General features: G+C 39.0%; 2 protein-coding genes across 2 annotated transcripts; one reads left to right on the top strand and one right to left on the bottom strand.

The window, feature by feature from the left end:
- Positions 1–8,260: 8,260 nt before the first annotated feature.
- On the bottom strand, positions 8,261–10,239 carry LOC137934209 (cytochrome P450 78A9-like). Its single transcript, XM_068778484.1, has 2 exons — positions 9,144–10,239; positions 8,261–9,028 (listed from the first exon to the last, which is right to left on the bottom strand). Exons 1-2 carry the CDS (start codon positions 10,113–10,115, stop codon positions 8,360–8,362), a joined length of 1,641 nt encoding a protein of 546 aa, XP_068634585.1. The 5' UTR covers positions 10,116–10,239; the 3' UTR covers positions 8,261–8,359.
- A 7,758-nt stretch (positions 10,240–17,997) lies between these two features.
- LOC137934769 (large ribosomal subunit protein eL42) lies at positions 17,998–20,950 on the top strand. The gene is made up of 5 exons (XM_068779296.1): positions 17,998–18,146; positions 19,190–19,301; positions 19,396–19,463; positions 20,277–20,351; positions 20,739–20,950. The coding sequence occupies exons 1-5, from the start codon at positions 18,144–18,146 to the stop codon at positions 20,796–20,798; spliced, it is 318 nt and encodes a 105-aa protein (XP_068635397.1). The 5' UTR covers positions 17,998–18,143; the 3' UTR covers positions 20,799–20,950.
- Positions 20,951–21,457: the final 507 nt, after the last annotated feature.

Genomic DNA, 21,457 nt, shown 5'->3' with positions numbered 1-21,457 from the left:
ATAAGTATAATCTTCAATCATCTCCATCCAGCCGTGAGAAGGGGTGGAGCGGGGAGGCCCAGGCCCGTACCTCCTTCTATTCTTCTTAGAAAGAATGATAAGGGAGGGTCGTCCAGCCACCCCCTCACAGCCGCAGGTAGGGCCCTCCCTTGGGACATAGAGAAAGGGAGGTTTGGGCCATTCTACCCCCTTAGATGATAATATGGAACACATTAGTACCTTTAACGGGACTTTTACTGCCTTTCATGGAAGGGAAGGCTTGCCCTTCCCCATTAGACCGCCTTCCCTTCCTGACTGTAGTGTCCTTCCCCCTCTTTCTACCCATCTGTCAAGAATTCAAAATCATCATTCATCGAGGGTCAGTGCACTTTGAAAGTGAATTACCTAGTAAAAGTGAGAGTAAAAGTAAATTACTTATTTGTGTTAGTGTGAGCAATGAAAAATATAGTGGAAAGTAATTTTTTTTGTTAGTGTATAGTGAAAAGTACATAAAATTTTATTAATAAAATAATCTAATAGATTTAACATAGTTTTTATTTTATTTTTTATTAATAAGTTAAGATTAATTTTAACTTGTCTGAATTAAATAATTAAAATTTAAAATAATTTTATTTATTTATTTAAATATATAAAAATAAAATACTTAAACAAATATATAATATTCAAATGCTTAATCAAATTGTTACTTTTTAATATCTAAATTTTTACTCTTAAAATATTAATTAAATATAATATTAATGTTGATTTTTCAAGACTCCATGGATTTAACTCATGGATAAAAAGAGAGACGTATCTTAGGAGGAATAAAAGGGTTATAGATTTGTATCTTAACTCTCTTACTCTGATGCTCAATTTATAGATGAATAAAATTATAATATTATAATAATACCCCTAAAATTAAATTAATTACATCAATGTCATATTTATGAAATGACTCTTTATTTACCATCATGCCATCATTTGTGGGCATGTGGGCTTAAACCCATCTTCCAACTCTCTTAGATGTGTGGGCCTTCATTGGTCATAAAGATTTGAGCCCATCTTTTAATATACTTAGATGTGTGCGCCTTCTTTGATCGTGTGGGCCCATCTTCTAGTACTTTCCCACAAGTTGGGGGTGAAAGAACATCATGAACACCTAACTTGATGCAAATGTTATATAAGATCTTCCAGTATAAAATGGCAATCTATCATATCTTCCAACACTCTTTTTCAAATTGGTAGTCTCTTTGTTATTTTCCAAGAGACCCAAAGTAGCATAATATAAGAGAGAGTAAAATCACTCTTCATCGTAAGACATCGCTCTGTATTCCAGTCAAATGGTTATAGTCAAAAATATTTTCCCCTCAATTTCATAGGTAAAAAAGTAGCCCTACTTTGGGGCACAAAGTCAACCCACTTTCTCAAAGTAGCTAAAAAAACCCTCTTGGATGAATAATAGAATTCACGCTAGATGTTAGGCAGACTCATATCCTATGTAGGTTGTGGGTCTACAAGCATTGTTCAAAGTATAGTAATAAACTTTTCCATCATGGTGTCCCAACATAGGACATAACTCTCAAATGGCAGGAATAAAAATACCAAATAAGGGGTAAAGGATAATCACTAGAAGATAATATTTTGAGGTCACTATGTGTTTTTTTTTTTGTTAGAATTAAAAATCATAAATTTATGAAAAAAATATTATTAAGTTTTTAATTTATAGATTTAATTTTATAAGATAGTTTTATTTAACTACAATAAAATATATTTTAACTTTTTAAAATTATTAAATAATAAAATAAAAATTATTTATTTTATTAAATATATAAAAATGATTAAACAACTCTTTACTTTTATAATATCCAAATTTTAATCATATTGTTACTTTTTAATATCTAAATTCTCACTCTTAGAATATTAATTAAATATAATAATAATAATAATAATTTTATATAAATAAAAAATTATTTTATTATATAAAATTATTTGAATAGATTTAATTTAATTTTAGATATTTTTTACTAAACAAAAATAAAATTTAACAATTTTAAGTTAAATATTTTAATTTTTAATTTAATTAATTATTTATTTAAATAGAAATATAAATAATTAAACAAATATTTAATTTTATAATATTCAAATACTAAATCAAATTGTTAATTTCGTAATATCTAAATTATCACTCTTAAATTAGAAATCAAATATAACATTAAAATTGTGAATTTATATAAATAAAAAAGAGGTATTTTATTATATAAAATTTATATGATTGATTTAATTTCCGTAGGCCGCTCTCGCTAACCCTCCTAACCTTCTTCTCCAGACAACTAGCAGTTGATGAGTCAATCGGGACCAGTTCATCTGTAACAGAAGAAGTGAAATCTATCGGAACTTCCGCAGGCCTGTCTGGCTAACCCTCCTAACCTTCATCTCCAGACAACTAGCATGTTGATGAGTCAATCGGGACCAGTTCATCTGTAACAGAAGAAGTGAAATCTATCTGAACTTCCGCAGGCCTGTCTCGCTAACCCTCCTAACCTTCATCTCCAGACAACTAGCTGTTGATGAGTCAATCGGGACCAGTTCATCTGTAACAGAAGAAGAGATTCATTCACTTGAAGATGAACAAGTCTTTTCCCTACATGACGCAACTAGGAGAAAAACAAGGGAAGTTGCTCTCCCACGACACTCTTTTTAACTCTCCCGTCCTGTCATGCCCTGTCATGCCCTGTCTTGCCTTCGAAGGCTACCATACATCCAGGCTGTGTCTGTATCACTTACTAGACATGTCCATGACAGAGTCTTCAGGGTTTCTGTCCCTTTTTCTTGTTTTTGGTAAAAACAAGGTCGACTGAAAAACCAGCTCTCCCCCTGAATGGAAACTCCCTTGCAGCCCTATCTGGATCAATGCTGTCTGCCAACATTTGTTCACAATCAAGCTTCACTTTGTCCAAACCAAGCAATCTACTTTTTTCTGGGTTTCTGGGTGTAGATAGAAAAGAAGAGCAACTCCACCTAACATGCATATGGAGAGTTTCTCTTTCTGCCCAATTCTCCAAACATTCCCAACCCATCATTTTGCCGACAGAGTCAGTCTTGCCATTTGTAGATTTCAAACGACCCATGGTGACATGCAAGTGGCTTCTGCCCAGTTTTTTTGGTCCAATCAAATTTGTACTATGTGGGTTTTGGTGTTCTTTCCTTGAACAGTTTAATAAGCTTCTGTGCCCCTACAATGCTTTATCATTTTTGAAAAAAAGAGTGAAATGAAGAGGAATCCCTCATTACCATGATATAAACAGTTGTTGCTTATAATAGGCTTTCATCATGTGTTTTGGGATTCATTTTGCTACCGGTGACTCATCTTAAAGAACCAAACAAATTAAACAAGGAATTAATACTAAATTAAGAGTCCATAGCAAGCAATGATGTTAGCTTCCCAATCCCAAAAGAAAGAAAAAAATGATGTTAGCCATTAAGGAAACTTATTTGGACTGTGATTGGGTTTCCCTTCTAGATATCAACATCTAAGTGCTATTTATTAACGCAAATTTAATTTCCATTGTCTCTCCTCCATTATCGTCCTTACCGATGGAGACGGCCAAGATTTTTTTCTTTTTTAAAGTGAAATGGGTGAGGCCATAACTTAACTAGTCTTTTTCTTAGACAGACAATCTGAAAACTATTTTAATTATCTTCTCTGTTTGTTTTCCTCAGTAGTGGTGAGCATAGAGACCCCACGTTTGTCTCAAGAAGGCTTTTACCCATTTTACACAAAGTGTCTGAGCATTGGAATAACTATTCCTACGATAGTAGTAGATGAACTTTTTCTTCCAAAGACACATACAGACCAGTTTTCCTTTCTTTGTTTGCTTCCCTTCTCAGTAAAGACCAGCATAAGGGTCCCCCTGTTGGCCTGAGCCTGGCCTGGAGACTTTTACTGAAACCTAATGGCTGCACGGCTCCAGGCCAGACTCACTCAAAGACCCAAATGGGGTCAGCACACAAGGGCAAGTTACCATTTTGAGTTGCAGAGCTTTAATGTTAAGGGGAAGATGGCAGTGGCTTTGGTTCACTAGTCACATCTTCCACTCCTCCACGATGGAACCCCAAAAAAAAAAAAAAAAAAAAAAAAAACTAGTTACTGTGACTAATGCTTCCCTAGGAACTGGATTTGTTCAACGTCTGCATCCTTGAGCACTTAAAAAGAAAAAAAAAAGGAATTTGATGTTCAAGGCTCTTGAGTAGGCCAGTGACAATGTATGACAGAAGATACTTAAGTGTTTGATTAGGGTGTCATTATAACGACGGTTGAACCCAATTATAATGCGTTCCGGCCCCTTAATCTGCATAATTAGGCACCCACTCTTGACACAAGGCCATCAAAGAAAGGAGACTTGCCTGCAATTAGGTGAGAATTAGAGGAAGACTAATGTGGATTCGGGTATCTGGAATTGCCGGATGAATGGGCTACATAAAAAACCTTGATTAGGACATGTTTTGGTTCATGTAACCACTAAATGTGTTAATGGTCCTGAAAGAGGAAAGAACCAAGACAGATATCTTCCTCCAAATTGAAAAGATTTTTTGCAAGCTTTCACATCTCCGTTGTGTGTGACATTATTAAGAAGCAGATGGGCTGACCCTCCTTGCAAACTCTCCCTGTTTTTTTAATTCTTCTTTATGATCTTAGGATACAAGATAGAACGCATAGATCCACTACCCTCCAAGAGACAAATGACGAGCAAAATCTTCTTATCTAGTTTGATCTAATCCTTTCACCCTCATTTATCTTCTCCAACCATATTCTGCTCTTGTTTAACAAAAATCTTAGGAAGCGAGCCTAAACTTGTTTGGTTTTGAAGCTTAAAGTGCTGAACCACTTCTCAAAATCTCCCAAACTTTTAGTCACTTTTGGATGCCCTAAAATTTGTAAACATCTTCGTTCCATATTTGAGAAAAAAAAAAAAGTGGGGTGGGAGAGAAGGATTGGATCAACACCCTTCACTGCAAGTAGTTAGTATTGAATTGGGGAGAGAAAGGAAGAGGGCCCAAGAGTATGATGGCAGACAGGGTCGTGCAACAACCTTCCAAATGAAAGATGAGGGAAAGGGATATGAAATAAAGAAGGGGAGGGGAAGGCTTCTTTAATTAGAGTCTTTTTGCCTCTTATCCTAAGATAGCAAAATTGTCTAGGGCTTGTTTGCTTATGCTTATATTTCCCCATCAGCCATGATCCTTGTCTGGGGTGGCATGCTAGCCCTGGGGGCTTGTGGTGTTTTCATGGATGTCAACTTGGTGGCAAGTCACTATCTTGTCATCAAAGCTAAATATGTGGAGTGTGCTTCTTGCCATTGTCATTGCCTTGAAATGTTCCTTTCAAGGGCCACCCCCAAATGTGGTAAGGTAGCCTATTTTCCCCTAAAAGACACATAGGCATGTGTCTGTTTGGCTCTCTTGTTGCTTCTGCTTCTTTGTCTGTCAGTGTCCATCTGAGTTGTTACTAGGATTTTGAGGATTTGAGGGTTCTCTCACTCACCCTCCTTCTCACCAACCGTTTACCTCCTTCTACACTAACATTTGCTTCTCATGCCTCATCCCTAGGGGTGCTACCATGCCAAACTAGCTCGAAAAAACAATTTGAGTTCAACCTTGAAATAAAGTTCGTTAAGTATAATAAGCCAAATTCGAGATTTTTCTAACTCGGCTTGTTGACTTGTGAACCGACTTGTTAACATAGATTTTTTTACAAAAACCGTTTACTCTAATTGCTCTCGTCAATTCCGTTTTTAGTTGCTTGTTAATTGCTCTTATTTACCTTAAACCTCAAAGACGATCGATCGTTCAACCCTTTTGGGTCCCTCAACATTTAATGTTATTGTTTGTCAATGAAATAAGTACTATTAATGGAAGTGTTTGTTTTTTTCTTTTAGGTCTATTAAGTTGGTTATTATACATTAGTATGCTCCATTGAAAAGTCTTAGAATCCTCTATGATATCGTATAGTTCTATGGTACCAAAGACATCACAATATTTTCTTTATTTTTTTTGAACTTTTATCTATATGTTGGAGCTCAAACCTGACTCAAGCTTTTGGGCTCGAGGCTGAGCTCGAGTTCGAAATATTCAAATTAAGCCAAACTCGAACGTATTCAGGTTTGAGTTTGGCTCAGCTCGATGCCAACCCTACTCATCTCCATTACAATCCTCTTTGCATGTTCATGTGTAGGGACAGTTATCAGGTAAAGTCATTTAATTACTAATCAAAAGAAGACTAATCATTAAACGGGGTCAAGTCTCATTAGTTAAAAGCCACCTAAAGTGACCTGAGGTATCTTAGCTGTTAATTCCTCTTTGAAAGACATCTTTCCTTTCTCTCCCACAATCAAATGGATTGCTCTCACATTATGCATATTTTGAACAAATTTCTTGTCTCTTCTTCATTATTATATCATTCATATCCTCCCCCCCCCCCCCCGCCCCGAAAAAAAATAAAATAAAAAGTAATCAAATTGATAGAACAAAGGAAGCGGATGGAGACTGAAAGATCAGGCCAAGAAAAAATTGATTGATGAGGAGAGAAGAAGATATAAAAGGGGAGTGATGTGTATACAACAAGACTCGAATTTAAGACCTCCAATAGGAAATCCTTGACTCAGACCACTGAGACCCAGATTTCTTGTTTATAAATAATTGATGTAATTACTAGTGGTAAAAATGTTATATCCTGGTAAAGTGAGATCAATAATAGGGGAGGGACCCCTTTCACATTTTTTTTGTCTTCATTCTTTTGGTAAGGACAAAGGGAGAGGTGCTCCTTCCCTCCCATTTTCTCCCATGGAATTTTCTATTAAAAGAAAACATATGGGAGGGGCCCCTCTTTTCTACCCTATACATGACAAGGAACAAGGAGAGGAAGGAGGGCCCTCCACCCCTCTATGCAGTTAAAAAAAAAAGAAAAAACAATGATAGGAGGAGGAGGAGGGTCCTCCTTAGATAGAGAAAGCTAAACTACCAAATTACAACTTTTTGAAAACCACTAAAAGGATTTTTGTTACTTAGTGCATCATCCAAATCTATAATGTTGCAACGCCGAATCTAATAGCCACTCAAGAAAAGTTAGTAATTATTTTTTATGATACACGTTTCCAATAAACTTTTAAGATAAAATCTTATTAGTGCCTTACGAGAAAATTACATTTTTTTTTTGAAAAATTCCAAGGAAAATTAAATGGACATGTTAGTACATTTTCGTATGAAAATAAATAAAAATTAATAAAATTATCTTGTGCCGAAAGTATTACAAGATCAATAGTCAAATACTTATTTAAAAAATTTTTACATGGTCTTGCGGCCGATCTTGGCTAAAAAATAATACGAGGAAAGTTTTATGATTTTCATGACAGGAATTTTCAACTAAAAAAGTGTTTCAAAAAAATATGAGGCACTAATGGTTCCTAAAATGTCACTAAACATCCAATAATATTGTTACTTAATTTATAAGAATGAAAATTTTATTTTACTATTTAACATAAATAAAAATAAGTTCAAAATACTCTTTTTTATGCTCGTTTTTTTTTTTATAAAAATAGAAAGTAATCTCACTCGGCCGGGCCGATTTTATCTGATGTCCTTTTTATCCGTTAACTTGGGCAGTGGTGAACGTTGGCGGCCCCGAGCAAACAGGAAAAAGCCGTGATGTTCGGGGGCGATCGGGCGTTGGGGATGCTTCTGCACGTTCGGCGTGAGCCGACGAACCCCTCATTCGGTTTGGTGAAACATGCAAATCACACTCTCACAAATTACACGTGTCATGTCTCAATATCTCCTCACTTTTTAACATGACTTCACACGTATTACTCCGTACCCTTGGCTCGTGTGCTACATGACCACTAAATCTCCGCTCCTTGGAGCAGCGGCGGTGCGGTTACATGATGGCGATGATTAGACCCATCATGCCATGGACAAGTACAATGATCACTAGCCTGATGTGACGTATACACTCCATTCTTGGCCCCACTAAGATTACCCGATATGTACGGATAAGATACGCCGGACCCGCTTTTTTAATTCCGAACCGCGAACTGGCCAGACATCGAAAGCGCCTAGTCCTTCCCCACAATATCTCTCGGCCCCACTCATTCTCCCCTACTTAACACGTGCCGCTTTGTGTCCGTCCTGGGTCCCGGTTTTTCTTAAGTGACGGAAATGCCACTTAGTAAATCGAAATTTCATTTTTAGTAACTGGGATTTTTTACCATTTTACTGGTAGTTCAAATTAAAAAGAAAGAAAGAAAAGATGTGATTGACCGACAACAAACATATTTTCCTTGTAGCTGCTGCAGGGTAAAAAACACCTGCACGCGAAATTTACATTTTACGAGTCGATGCGGACGGTAAGACGGGGAGGACTGTTTTGGTAATTTCGGTCTCTGTGCCGGGGACGCAACTTAACGGTGAGGGTGCTCGACATCTCGCACGACAGCCTTAGTACCTCGCCCAGGCTGACCGGACTCGCCTCTGATTCCAGCCACTCGAATTCGTGAAGGAGACTGGCAACCCAGAAGGTGACCGTGGCTAGCCCCAGTGCCTTCCCGGGACAGCTTCTCCGGCCCGACCCGAATGGCGCCAATCGGAGGTCCGATCCCAGAATCGAGAACTCTGTCTCCGCTTCCTTCGCCACGAATCTCTCAGGCTTGAAGCTCTCCGGTTCGGACCACACCGCCGGGTCACGCGTGATGGCCCACATGTTCACCATCGCGGTCGTCCCCGCCGGTATTTGCCGGCCGTCTATGACCGTGTCAGTGATCGCCAGTCGGGCCCACGAGAGTAGCGGACCCGGTGGATGCAGCCTCAGCACTTCCTTTATCGCCGCCTGCAGATACGTCAGCGCCGGAACGTCATGTTCTGTCACCGCTCGTGATTTTCCGACGATGCGGTCCAGCTCCCTGTGAACCGATTCTTGTACGTCCGGGTGGAGCACCACCCTCGCTAAAACCCATTCTATCAGGACCGCCACTGTATCGGTTCCTCGAAATATCATTTCCTATTTCGACATTAGGAAACAAAAATTAAGAAGACGAGAAAGGGACGTATAACATTACAATGATAGGTTTATAATTAATTAATTTTTAAGGAATTTAAGGGGAGTAAGATCTTACCCAAAGGACGGCGATCATGTCCGAATCCGATAACTTATCGTCTCCCTGGAGCGACAGCAGCACGTCGACGAAGTCCCGGTTTTTGGGTTCGGTTTCCGCTCGGTGCTCCTCGATGATCCGGTTGACGAACCGATTCACCTTGGGTACGAGGTTGGAGCAGCGATAGCGGATTCTCTGCGGGTCGAACCCGGCCAAGAAGGGGAGATGATCGGCCCAGTTGAGTTTCCCGAGCAAGTCGTAGCCTTCCTGGACTAAGCCGACCACTTCCTGGACTTCTTCGTTGAGGGAGCTCAGCTCGTATTTCCTTCCGAAAACGGAGCACATCATGTTGTTGAGAGACGCTCGCTTGAGGAAGTCGCGAACCCGAATATCACCTGGGCCGCTGCGGTGAAAGGCGTCCACCATTTGGGCGGCGATCTCGAATCGCTGACGCTCGGAGCCACTAATCTGCTTGGGGCAGAATAGGTGGGTGGCTGCGATCCTTCGAAGGGTCCTCCAGTAGACTCCGTAAGGGGCGAAACCGATGGCGCGGTGGAACATCAAACTGTAGGCTGACTCCTTCACCGGCCGGTCCACGAAGACGGAGCTTTTCAGGATCTCCTTGGCTACGTCTGGATTGCATGAGACGATCACTCTCGTCTCTCCGAGGCTGAACGCCATGAGACGCTCCCCGCCGCATCTACGCGTGGCAGCGGCGATGCGGCGGTGGGCGAGCCCCATCATGAGTGTCATGCTTCCCAAAAGTGGAACTCCCCAGGGGCCTGGTACCGGCTCAGCCGTCGTCTTCCCGCGGCTTCTTTTCCACCGGTACTTTCCCCAGGCAGGGCCACCTGGATGAGCCCAGTAGAGAAGAGCGGTGGCCAGCCACGTCAGGAGCATGACCATAACCAGATGCAAGTAGCTCTGAGGCCTCGAACCACCACATTTAGCCGCAAAAGCCAGCAACCACCAGCTGTCGGCCGCGGTTTCCATGGCAATCGCGCGGTCGCTGATAACAGTCTCCTTCGTCGACAGAGAGTAGAGCTAGCGGAAGAGAGGTCAAGAGTTTCAGTTATTTTTCGAGTTGAAGCGGAGAATCAAGAGAGAGAAAGAGAGAGCTGGGCTTGGGAGTGGATGGAGGAGGGTGGCGCGAGGGGCGTTTATATAAGAGTCTGCCACGAGTAACCGTTAAAAGACGAAGACTGGAGCGAGTATTTGGTAGGGACCGTATAACGGAAAAAAAAAGAAAATCGCGCCGCCAATAGGTACCGTAACGCTAAACCACGTACCAGTGGCCGGGCATATGACACGTGTTCCCAGACGGATTAATTTGTCGGGTTCCCGTTACGAATAGGAAGAGATGGCCATGCTTCCATGTTCATGGCCCATGATTGAGCATCTACTACAGGCAATGGAACTGGAAGTCCATGTCAACCCACTCACAGGGCCCGACCGGGTCCGGTCTGTTAGGGTTTGAACAAAATGACAAGAGTAACCCCCGGTTGTTTAAACGGGCTTCAGAGTACAGACTACAGTTGACAGACCGCGTGGGTACACACGTGAGTTTCACGCGGATGGAAGGAATAGAACCTTTAACACAATCCCAAAACATGGGCCCACTTACCACCAACCCACGACAGCTAGGTCCAATGGATGTTTTACAGCTGGCAAGCCCATAATTACAATGACGACCCACTTCAAGGGCGAGGATCCACTCAAACGAGCCTCGGCAAGTAGTACACTAACCTGTGGTTAAGCGTTTACACGAATAAAGTGGAGACCGTACGTCCGCTGCTTTGTCCTCTCTCTTTTACTGCACTTAAAAAAACGCTTCTACGGAGTTCAGAGTTCAGACTTGAGCGGAAAGAAAAGGGCACAGGAGATCAAGGTATTTTCTTTCTCAACTCTGCTCGCAAGATGTGGATAAGAAATAAGTAGAGCAAATACAACAAGGGTAGTTCCGTCCTTTCGCAAGTACGACGTCGGTAGTCGGAAGTACGACGTCGGTGGTTGGAAGTACAAACGCCGGTGTCGACTGCCCATGGAGGTAAAAATGGGATTCGAATATATTCTGCTGGGAACAATCGAATGGGGAAGACAAGGAGAGCCGTGCTTTGATTGACGGAAACACCCATCGACAAAGCTGAAAACTACGGCACCAAATCTTCCCCTATGAAGTCAGTTGCGAAAATTGAATCCCGAAAAGTAAAATCATATCTAGAATCGGAACCCACTCTGTGATTAATACTGATATATTTTTTCTATATTTTAAGGGGAAGCAAGTGAGCAGCAACTACTTCGAAAGCAAAGTTCCCTTGGTTGGAAGAAGACTGCTTTGGACTGCTTTGGACTGCTTTTCAAATGAGTTTCTGGGAACATCGCAAGAAAGTTTGGAGGATATGCACAGATATTATATTGCTTCCTTTAGTTTTTTTCTGTAAGAAATTGTATCCAAGAACCCACCGCAACATCTTTGAAGATGCCTTTTGGTGCTGACCTTAATGGGTCCCCAGTCGGTTCACACGTGGGGCTGCTTTGGCTTTGTGGATCAAAGCATTCCACAAAGCATGTAAGGGAATCTATCAAGAGGATCGGATCTTGAAAATCTTCTTCCCCAAGTATGTCCAGGTAGTCTCTGAACCGAATTATTGTTGAATTGGATTTCAAACAATTCCCTTTTCTGGAAAACTGATTGACTATTTAAAAGAGCCAACATGGTTTCGGTTCAACTTATGGGTAGTAATCCTGTTGAGTGCTTTACTGGATGAAACAGTAAAGAAGTACAGAAACAGGGGAGGGACCTGGTGCAGAGCGATTCTCGTCAATGATTTGCGGCATATAAAATGATTTTTTAGGAAGATGGATAGTCCAAAGAAATGGATGATAGTGACCCACAAAATAAATTTTAGTGGGCGAAACTATTGAACACCCGTTTGGCATTAAATTTTCTCGAATTAAGGATCATTTGATTACACTGGTTTGTCCAAAATCCAAATGAAGCTGGGAAGCGTACTCGCAATCAAATTTCTGGGAATGCAACATGCAAACGAGAAACCTTCTTGCGATAATGGGTCTTAAAGGTTGACGACTTTTGAACGAGAATCTTTGAACGATCCACGAGAGAATATTTTTTGCTGCTTTGTATCCGTGGTCCTTGAGGAGCTTAGTTCACCTGAAAGTTGAGACAGAAGAATCGCCTTTCGAAGGCGCATCACCATGACGAATATGTGAAACCAGGAAAAAGAGAGAGACAGAGTTAGAGAGGGAGAGGATCGCTTCCAGACAATATGCGTCATCCACAATGGTGGGGCTTCTCCGGATTTTCTAGAGTGGATTACAGAGGTATTATTTATTGCACTAAACTAATGAGAGATGTGCATCTATACCTTAAAAAAGCACTATCTTTCTGCTTCAACTTTGGAAAATTCTTCAGCATGATGGTCCAAATTAATGAGGGAAAAGGAGACCCAACATGGTGCTCATATATCCCTGACCCAAGATTTGATGCCCAACATGCATTAGATTAGCATGATTTAACTCTCTTTATCAACCCAAATATTATGATCCTTCTGTTCATCACCGGCTGCTTTTTCTTCTTCCTTTTTTTTCCAGTTTAAGACCCACTTGGATTAGATTTCATCGACATAAGGTGGGGGCAAACGAGAGCCGCTGTAAACCCTTCTTCCTTTTCATACCTGCTCAACTGCAGTCACTGCCTGCGCCAACAAGTGAGTAAATTCTTTCAGCAGTTCTTCTTCCAGTTTTTTTTTTCCTCTCATATAGAGTTCTTCGTTCCATCAGTTTTGGGCCATCTGGCCAATCAATCTCCTCTCCAGTAAACAGGAACCAGGTTAAGATTAAATGTAGGCTAGAAAGCAGATTGGGCTTTAAGATATCTTTCTGCAAAACACCTCACCAATAGCCATAAAATAAGGTAGTGGTACATTCTCGTCTTTCTGTTTGCCAAACACTAGCAGATGGTTCTCTCTCTCTCTCTCTCTCTCTCTCTCTCTCTCTTTTCTAATCAATTCTATTCCTTTTGGGTTCTTCCCTTGTCTCAAAGCTCCATTCAAGCGTGGAGTCCCTTTTTGCTGGCAAGCTGATAACAAAATAATATGAACTAATCATGTCTCCTTTTGAGTTTTATAGTTCTGCCTAATTATGCTTAGGAAGTAATTCTTATCCTTGTTGTATCTTTTATTTTTTATCAGGTCAGTATCCAACATGACTCAACTTCCAACCCCAGCTAGTTTATTCTAAGGTCTGCACACATGCTTAATATGGCCTTTTTCTTTTTCTTTGTTTTTTTTTCTCTCCCTACATGTGGCCCAATCGCGAAGATGCCGTGTGTGACAAATTTTGGATTGTAGATTTGGTGGGCCACTTTCAGGTACATTGCATCTGATCTGGGATTTTTAAGTGTTTGTCAGCTGCTTGAGCCATTTTTGAATCTCTCCTACTTTCTCTGCACATGTAGTTGTTGGTTATCATTGTGCTTCAATGCTTAGAATGCATTGATGTTTCACAAGGAAGCTTCTTATACAAAACACTAGATTACTGGTCAATAATGTATTATTTTAACACTACAAAACTCTATTTCTTAGCGGATTTTGTTTCCATCTTAGTGTTTCATCCATAAAGATAGGTGACTGTTGAGTTCTCTGCAGCTACTGATTATGCTGGAAAGGAAAAACAAAAAGTGTTTGATTGTGTAATAGTGAACTTGTCACGGGTATGTTCTCGCAGATAATTAATTCACAAGTGTGATTATCAGTTCCTTGATTATAGAATCGTGCAAGAGTTGCAGGAGGCATCCATCAGATGTTCAAAAATCCAGCATTGGTTGCCTCATTGAACAGGGACATTGTCTGCATCAGAAATACTTCGTGTCCCTAACCCCGCGTGACCGTGTTTATCATTATATAAATCTGCAATCAACTGCTTTTCCTCGGTTATTTTATTCCTAATCCTTTATTCAATTAGGCATGGCTATTCATTGTGCTCCATTGACTGATGTGAGAGGTAACAGCTTGGAATATGCTTGGTGTTTTCATTCTCAGGCACTCTAGAGGGTTTGGTGTTGACTGAGAAGTCAATGCAGGGAAAACAGCCCCTTGTCTCTCACCAAACTTCACCTCTTGTTTCCAGAAGGACTTAACTAATGAAGTAGGTTATGTTGCTGACAAGCTTGTTTGAAAGTTCAGAGTGAAGAAGTAAGACTGACTCCAGCATAGTGACCGGTAGATAAGTTAGAAAAATGCAAGAAGGGAGTCTTGACAATCATGTTAGAGCATTGCTGTTGCATTTGCAGTTCTTATATCACTTGTTTATTGGTTGGTCAAAGACACTTGGTAAAGAATTGCTCCTAAACCAAATTCAGTGGGGATTAAATATTTAATCAGAACGACAGCAGACTTAAACAAACATTATTACTGATAATATCTTCTCTTCTCCAGAAATTCCGTCACCATCAACGTGAAATCAGCTTCTGAGCTAAGGCGTGGACGGGATTGCAGCCACAGAGTAATATAGGTTTAAGCAAAGGTGACATGATTATGTAAACCATTTGGATCTGTTTGGTGCAGTTTAATGTTGGGACCACGGCTGTTGGCTTTCGTTTGAGATTGGTCCCTCCAGCACTGAACTGACTCTGTTTTGTCTCTGTGCAGATTGATCAGGTCAGCTTTCGTTTGAGATCGATCCCTCCAGCACTGAATAGACTTGGTTGTCTGTGAGTAGATTGATTAGATCAGGCATACCAAGCTGAGACGTCTCTAGGAAAGAGATGACTCAACTCATGAGGAGCATGGAGGAAGAAAAGCCCTTCCTCACCACTAATAAACATTAATGAACCACCACAAGGAGATGCACCTAGTGAAATCTAACTGTGGAGTGGCTTTTAATATAAAGCATCAGTGTTCTTGGAAGATTCCTAGATGCCCATCTCATTCAATTGGTCCACCCGTAGGCTTTTCAGCTTTAAACATATTCTCCAACTTGTTATTATTAAAATACAGGGAAAGAGTAGCAGTGAAGTGATGTTGAAAACTGAGGGAAGGAGAGAGATAGAGAATGAAACATTCCCTTTGTTTGTTTAGAAGTTTGCCTTGACCATCTCTCCCGCTTGTAAATGTGTCGTTGTTGTGATCGTTTTCATGGCTGTCTCTCTTTCTGTTCTGGCTTGAGAGAAACAGCCCATAGGAATCTACCAGCTGATTGAAGAAGAAACTAGAAAAGATGTTTAAACTTTGTGCAATTTGTAACTTTTGCTTGACTTCAACTTGAGAATTTCCTGTTGGAATGTCAGAATGTAGACAGTAAAAGTTTCTGGGGATATCTAAGTTGCTATCTAAATTTATTTTTTATTACATTATAAACACAATTAGAAATTGACTTAAATTAAGCATAGATTAAGGCTTTAAACCTAGAGGTGGGAATGGGTTGGCTTAAATGAGAAGTTTGTCCTCACTTGACTCAAATTTGGTGATGAGTTTTTCCACCCATCCTGTGGAGGATGAGACAATAGTTAGAAAAAAAAAAATACCCCCAACCCACACCCAACCTCCTTTATGCAACAGTAGTGGATGTGTCATTCTTAAACAAAATGTCAATAATTTATGTTAAATTAATTGTTTAGTCAATTGGAATTGACTTGGAGCCAAAGAGAAATAGAGATAAAAACGTTATCCCATACTACTATACTAGTATAGAAAAGATAGGGTAGCAAATGAAAACATCACACCAATTGTTGCATAATCTAAGCAAAATGGGCAAACTTGGTTTGGAATACTAATCTATTGATAAAGTCTATCATTAGTTGCCAATTTTCTCTTTGTAATAAGTCATCCATATCCACCTCCAAAAGAAATTATTGCTAAGGGTCTAGAAAAATAATCCATTTTTAAATAAATAAAAAATAAAATTTTGGATTGAGGTGAACTCAATCTCAAAATTACTAATCATTAAGTAGGCCTATTGATCAATGTTAAAAACCAACAACACTTCTTAATACTTATCAATGTCTAAGTTTACACATAACATGCCTAAGGCATAACACAAACCTTGCACAAATTGGACCTAGTTCTAAGCAGATGTCTTACTCTGATACCACTGTTACATTGAAACTAGTTCCGTCCCAAAATGACTAACCATTAAGGAGGCATATTGTTCAATCTTATAAATCAACAACACTACTTAGCACTTATCAATGTGAGACTATTTCTATAATAAAAAAAATTATTTACTTATGTTATGTAAAAAATATAAAAGTTTTAATTTTTATGATTGTAGACAAAGAATTTTGATCGTTAGACTTCAATCGATGATTAGAATCATCGATTTCAATAATTGATCCAGATCAAAGGAGTTTGATAACTAGTTGATCAATTGTCAAAGTCGAGCTTTCGATGGTCAAAACATGGAGGACTGGTCAAATAGTCCATTAATGGTCAAAATTATAACTTCAGTCAAAATTTGGATCAATCCTCGAGATGGAAGTCGATCGACAGTCAAGTTGAAGCTAATCGTATCAGGTTACTACCAAAATCAAAGTGTAGGAGAATGCCACTTAAAGATGACTTAGGAGTCACATAAGCAGAGGAGTTGACACATAAATGACACATGTTGAAATCTCATGGGAAGAGGACTTGGTTCTATTATGTGTAAAATAGTCATGGGATGAGGACTTGGTCCTGCCATGTCTCAAATTCTCCTTATGCTAATAGAGCACTTTAGAAGAGGCAGGTAATAAAGTGGAAGTCTCCCAAGAGTGGCTCTGACCAATATGGGATGTATGACCTTAGATAAGAGCCTTCCCTATTATGTAGAGAGATATTTATCAAACTTCTCTAGTATAGGAGCCCAATGAGTTTAACAAGGTTGTTTGACCAAGAGGGGGAGCCCAAGGTAAAGTGGAAGTAATTGGTCAACTCAACATCTAAGGAAATTACCCATCTCTATTAGCTCCTCATGGGAATGGAAATATGAAGTCCATAAATTATGGACTTACTCCAATTGATCTTTTTCCTTGTCATGATTTTATGGACAAACCAACTTCGATTTGATATTTTTAACTTGTTCAATGGAGGTTTTACAAAAAAACATAAGGTATCATCTACAAATTGTAGAATGGGTATATCTAAGAGCTCAGATTGAACAACATTGGGGATAACATATTTACTTGCTTAATTCTCATTGAACTTTTGAAATAACCATTGATTTCCCCATTTACGAGAATGGAAACGGGTGCGGATGATAAACAACTCATTATCTATCTTCTATTCTAAGCATCATATAGTCAAAGTAATTCCAAATTACCCTATCAAAACCTTCTCAACATCAATCTTTAAGAGAACCCTTCTATCAATGTAGAATAGGGTCCATTTGCAAAACAACACGATAATAAGTACAACTACAAGGAAAAATATCATATTTTCATGTGAGTGTAGGGTCTGATATCTAAAGAGTCCTCTAATTCAATCTCCACGCACGAACTTGATTCGAACAATGCTTAGTGTTATGGTTGTAGTGAACTCCCTGAATTGACTTGCCTCAATTTTGTGGCTAGCCTCCACTAGCTACTTGACGAAAAGATTTAATCCTTTATTACATGTAGCAGCTCTAAGGATAAAACCAAAGTAGCGGTAAAGATGATTGTTTGTTGCTATTAGTCCAATAGGGTTTTAGGCTGATTAGAGCACAATTAGATTGCAGCTCTATAGAACTCAATGTTAGGACCCCAATTCTTTATAGAGAAAAATAGTTAATGAAAAAAAGAATTTTGATGATTTATATAATTTTTTAAAATAATAATACTTAAATTCTTATTTTCTATTCTAGGGTTAAAAGAGAGACGCATTGCCGGTACTGAATCCCATCATCTTTCGAGTCTATCTTTATTACCCTCACCAATCGCCGGGGACTAACTATGTCGTAAACAGTGCGGGGTAAACCCTAACCTCCCTGTGCCGCCATTTCGTTGATCTCGCAGCTGGAGTTGGTTCTCGAACAAGAGACGCAAAAATGGTTCCCTTCCTACTCTTCTGAGCACGATAAATTCCATGTGATAAATTGAACGGCAGCTGATCTTAGTTTGATTTCTTTGCCTGAATTTCCTCATTGATTTATATTCTGAATATGTGCGAAGTACTCGGGACATAGGTTCCATTCATTTAAGGAAAACACGAACTTTTTTCATGTTGTTATCATTGTTGACACTGCTGTCAGTAGTCGCTACTATTATTACCGTGCTTTTTGGTTAATGGTATTCTGAATTATGTGCTTTGGATTTGGATTTTGAGTGGCTAGAACATAAGGTTTTGTGAAAGAAAAAAAATGACTAAGGCTCTACTAGACTAGCTGACTGCATGATTGCAATTTATGTGGTGAAATTCAAAGCTGACTGGATTTTGACGAATATTTACATCCATATGGCACTTCGGTCATCTGAAGAATGATACATAAAAGCATTAGTAAAGCAATTACAGAAAATACTTTAAAACAGTGTTCTGAGTTGGAGTCGAATGTGGAGAGTTGAAGTGTGCCCTTCTTTCTGTGGAACTCTGAGCTGTGTGCGATATTTATTATGCTAACTTTCATAATATATGTAATGGGAATGTGTAATCGATCAGTGGGTTATAAGTGAAGGCATCATTGTTCTGTAATTGTAGCCAATGAATTACTTGGATCGGTTAAGTATCTGAAACGAAATGATGATTTGTGGTTGTGTTTATATTCCTTTTTTCTATTGGTTTTGTTGCAAGCCTTTTTGGTCAAATAATTAATGTAACAACTTTGAAAGTAAAATTAGCAACAAGAGGCTACACTTGTAGATCCATGGATGTTTCATTATAAGTTCTCATAGTAATTTCCCAACCTTGAATGCAATGCATAATTTTTTTTGTAAATTTTGGTTCCCCTGCCTCTCCTCTCGCCTATTTCATCATTTGTTTGAATTTTACTTCATATCATTGATGGCAGAAGTCTTGGTGGGGTTTTCTCTAATTACCTCATGTTATATCATTTCTTGTTTCTCTTATCGGATAGATGACTTGTTTAATTATTGTCAGGTGAATGTGCCAAAAACAAAGAAAACATATTGCAAGAACAAGGAGTGCAAGAAACATACCTTGCACAAGGTCACTCAGTACAAGAAAGGAAAGGATAGCCTTGCTGTGCAAGGTGAGTTTATAATTCCACTCTTGCATCTCTTGTCTACTTAAGTTTTTACCTTCTAAAATGATGTAATTAACAATGCTATTATGTCTATATTCAGGAAAGAGACGATATGACCGCAAGCAATCAGGTTATGGTGGTCAAACAAAGCCTGTTTTCCACAAAAAGGCAAGTCAATATAGTTTTGGGGCTTTTCTAATCTGACTATTAACTGTTAACATGTACCTATATTAATTCAGACATCATAATGATCAATTATTACAATTAAATAAAAAAACCATAATTTTCCTACTTTCAAAAGCATTCAAGATAACAGTGGCTATGGGAAGTCTAATGTGCTAATGTCTGGAAGAATAGAAGGTTGGAAGGATAGTTTATTGTTAGACAGGTCATGGAGAAAGCAGTATTCTGCGCCAATCATGCGACTTCTGTTGTCCTCATTTATCTAAAATCTCTTCCTAACCCACTATGGGACTTTAAAAGTATGACCCTGTTTTGTGAACACTCATAAATGGTGTTGCTCAGAGGGATTATACGTATTATTTTCTTCCACATACTAGAGCAGTGTTACTTGTCGTGTTTGAGTTAGCATTGCATTATTGAGCATCAGCAACTAGTGGTCATACTCAAAGCTGCTCACTATTAGCACATTGGGCAATTTATTTTACAAGGTTGATGAATGTGAGTTTGAACATGTATGACCCCATTGCTTCACTAGGTAATTCATTACCACTCAATGTTGTGACAAAAACATTTAGTATTTTGGAAAACTATATTCACATTGTATTAAACCTTTCTAAACAAACCATTTTATTAGGCCTCAAGATTTGCATTTTTTTTTTTTTTTTAAATCTTCTAACAACCAATATGGTGGGCATACCAACAGTTACATGCTTCTCTGCCTCTCTCTGCTCAGAGACTTAGTTGTTAACAAAATTGAAATTAGTTTTGAGGTTATGGTTATGTTTTTAATTCTTACAGGCGAAGACTACCAAGAAGATTGTGCTAAGGCTACAGTGCCAGAGCTGCAAACACGTATCCCAGCATCCCATTAAGGTGATGTACTCTTTCTAGTAGATAGGGCTTTTGGGTCGGTGATTTTTGGTAGTAGGTAGCTCTCTCTACTTGTTGTGTTTGTATCAGCTGGCTCCTGGAGTGTGCCTTCAGTCAAGGGCTTCAGATTATTTATTGCATGTATCATGTCCTTGTTTTGCATGATCGTTTCCTGGTGGTAGGATAGTCATTACTTGGTGCAAGAATAACCATTTCTGGGTGCTAGGTATAAAAAATTCCAGAACTTGTTTCCACAGGCTTTTGCTGATCCCTTGTTTTAGAGTGTTAATTTCGAATAATACCATCTAATATCTTTATATTTAATTTGTCAGTACACTGCAGAAATTTTATATCTGCAAATTAATACTGGGAGTTGTCTTTGTCTTGCAGAGATGCAAACATTTCGAAATTGGAGGAGACAAGAAGGGCAAGGGTACTTCTCTTTTCTAGACAGCAAGCATCAGTATGCTGTTATTTCTATTTGTTTTTGTAAGGGAAAATATTTCAAACTTGCAACAAGTTTACTTCCTTTTTGGCACAACAGCGCAAATTTATTTTGAAAAAGGCAAGGCCTTTAGTTTGAATTTCGTTTTTTGATACAATGATGGAGGGTGAAAATGGCTGTAGGTCTCTTCTGTTCAATTCCTCTTGATAGGTTTGAGACAGGCTTGTTGCATTCTAGTGATTGCTCTGGCACCAAAAGCCATTTAGTGGAGGGCATCAGGAAAGAAAAAACACTAATAATTTCTGATATGAATCTGGAAGGAGGCAGGGGCTGATCGTCTATCAGAGTGCTGGAAGAATGGCAGTGATTAACAAAAAAGTAGTTGTCACTGTTGTTCGAATTGATAGTTGTAAATTGATAGTCAGAGACGACTCCTTACGTACACGAAAAGTTCATATCGAATGGCTGTGAGCTCTAGCTGATCCTTTGCCAAACTTTAAGGTGTTTGCTATGTCGGTAGTACGATGGGAAAACTTATCTATGCGAAAGTGGGTGTGCATTTCCAGGATATGGTTACTCTTTTCTTATTTCTGTTCTATTGGGTACTCTTGCCGGCTTATCCAAGAAATTCTCAGTTTGGATAACGAATCTATTTGATAGAAAT

This window comes from Aristolochia californica, unplaced genomic scaffold (genome assembly GCF_029961685.1).
Source record: "Aristolochia californica isolate CCGP_79_NKW_82.1479 unplaced genomic scaffold, dmAriCali1.0.hap1 SCAF_6, whole genome shotgun sequence".
Lineage (NCBI taxonomy): Eukaryota > Viridiplantae > Streptophyta > Magnoliopsida > Piperales > Aristolochiaceae > Aristolochia > Aristolochia californica.
The sequence above is the reverse complement of the archived record's forward strand: the minus strand, read 5'-3'. Positions and strand labels throughout refer to the sequence as shown.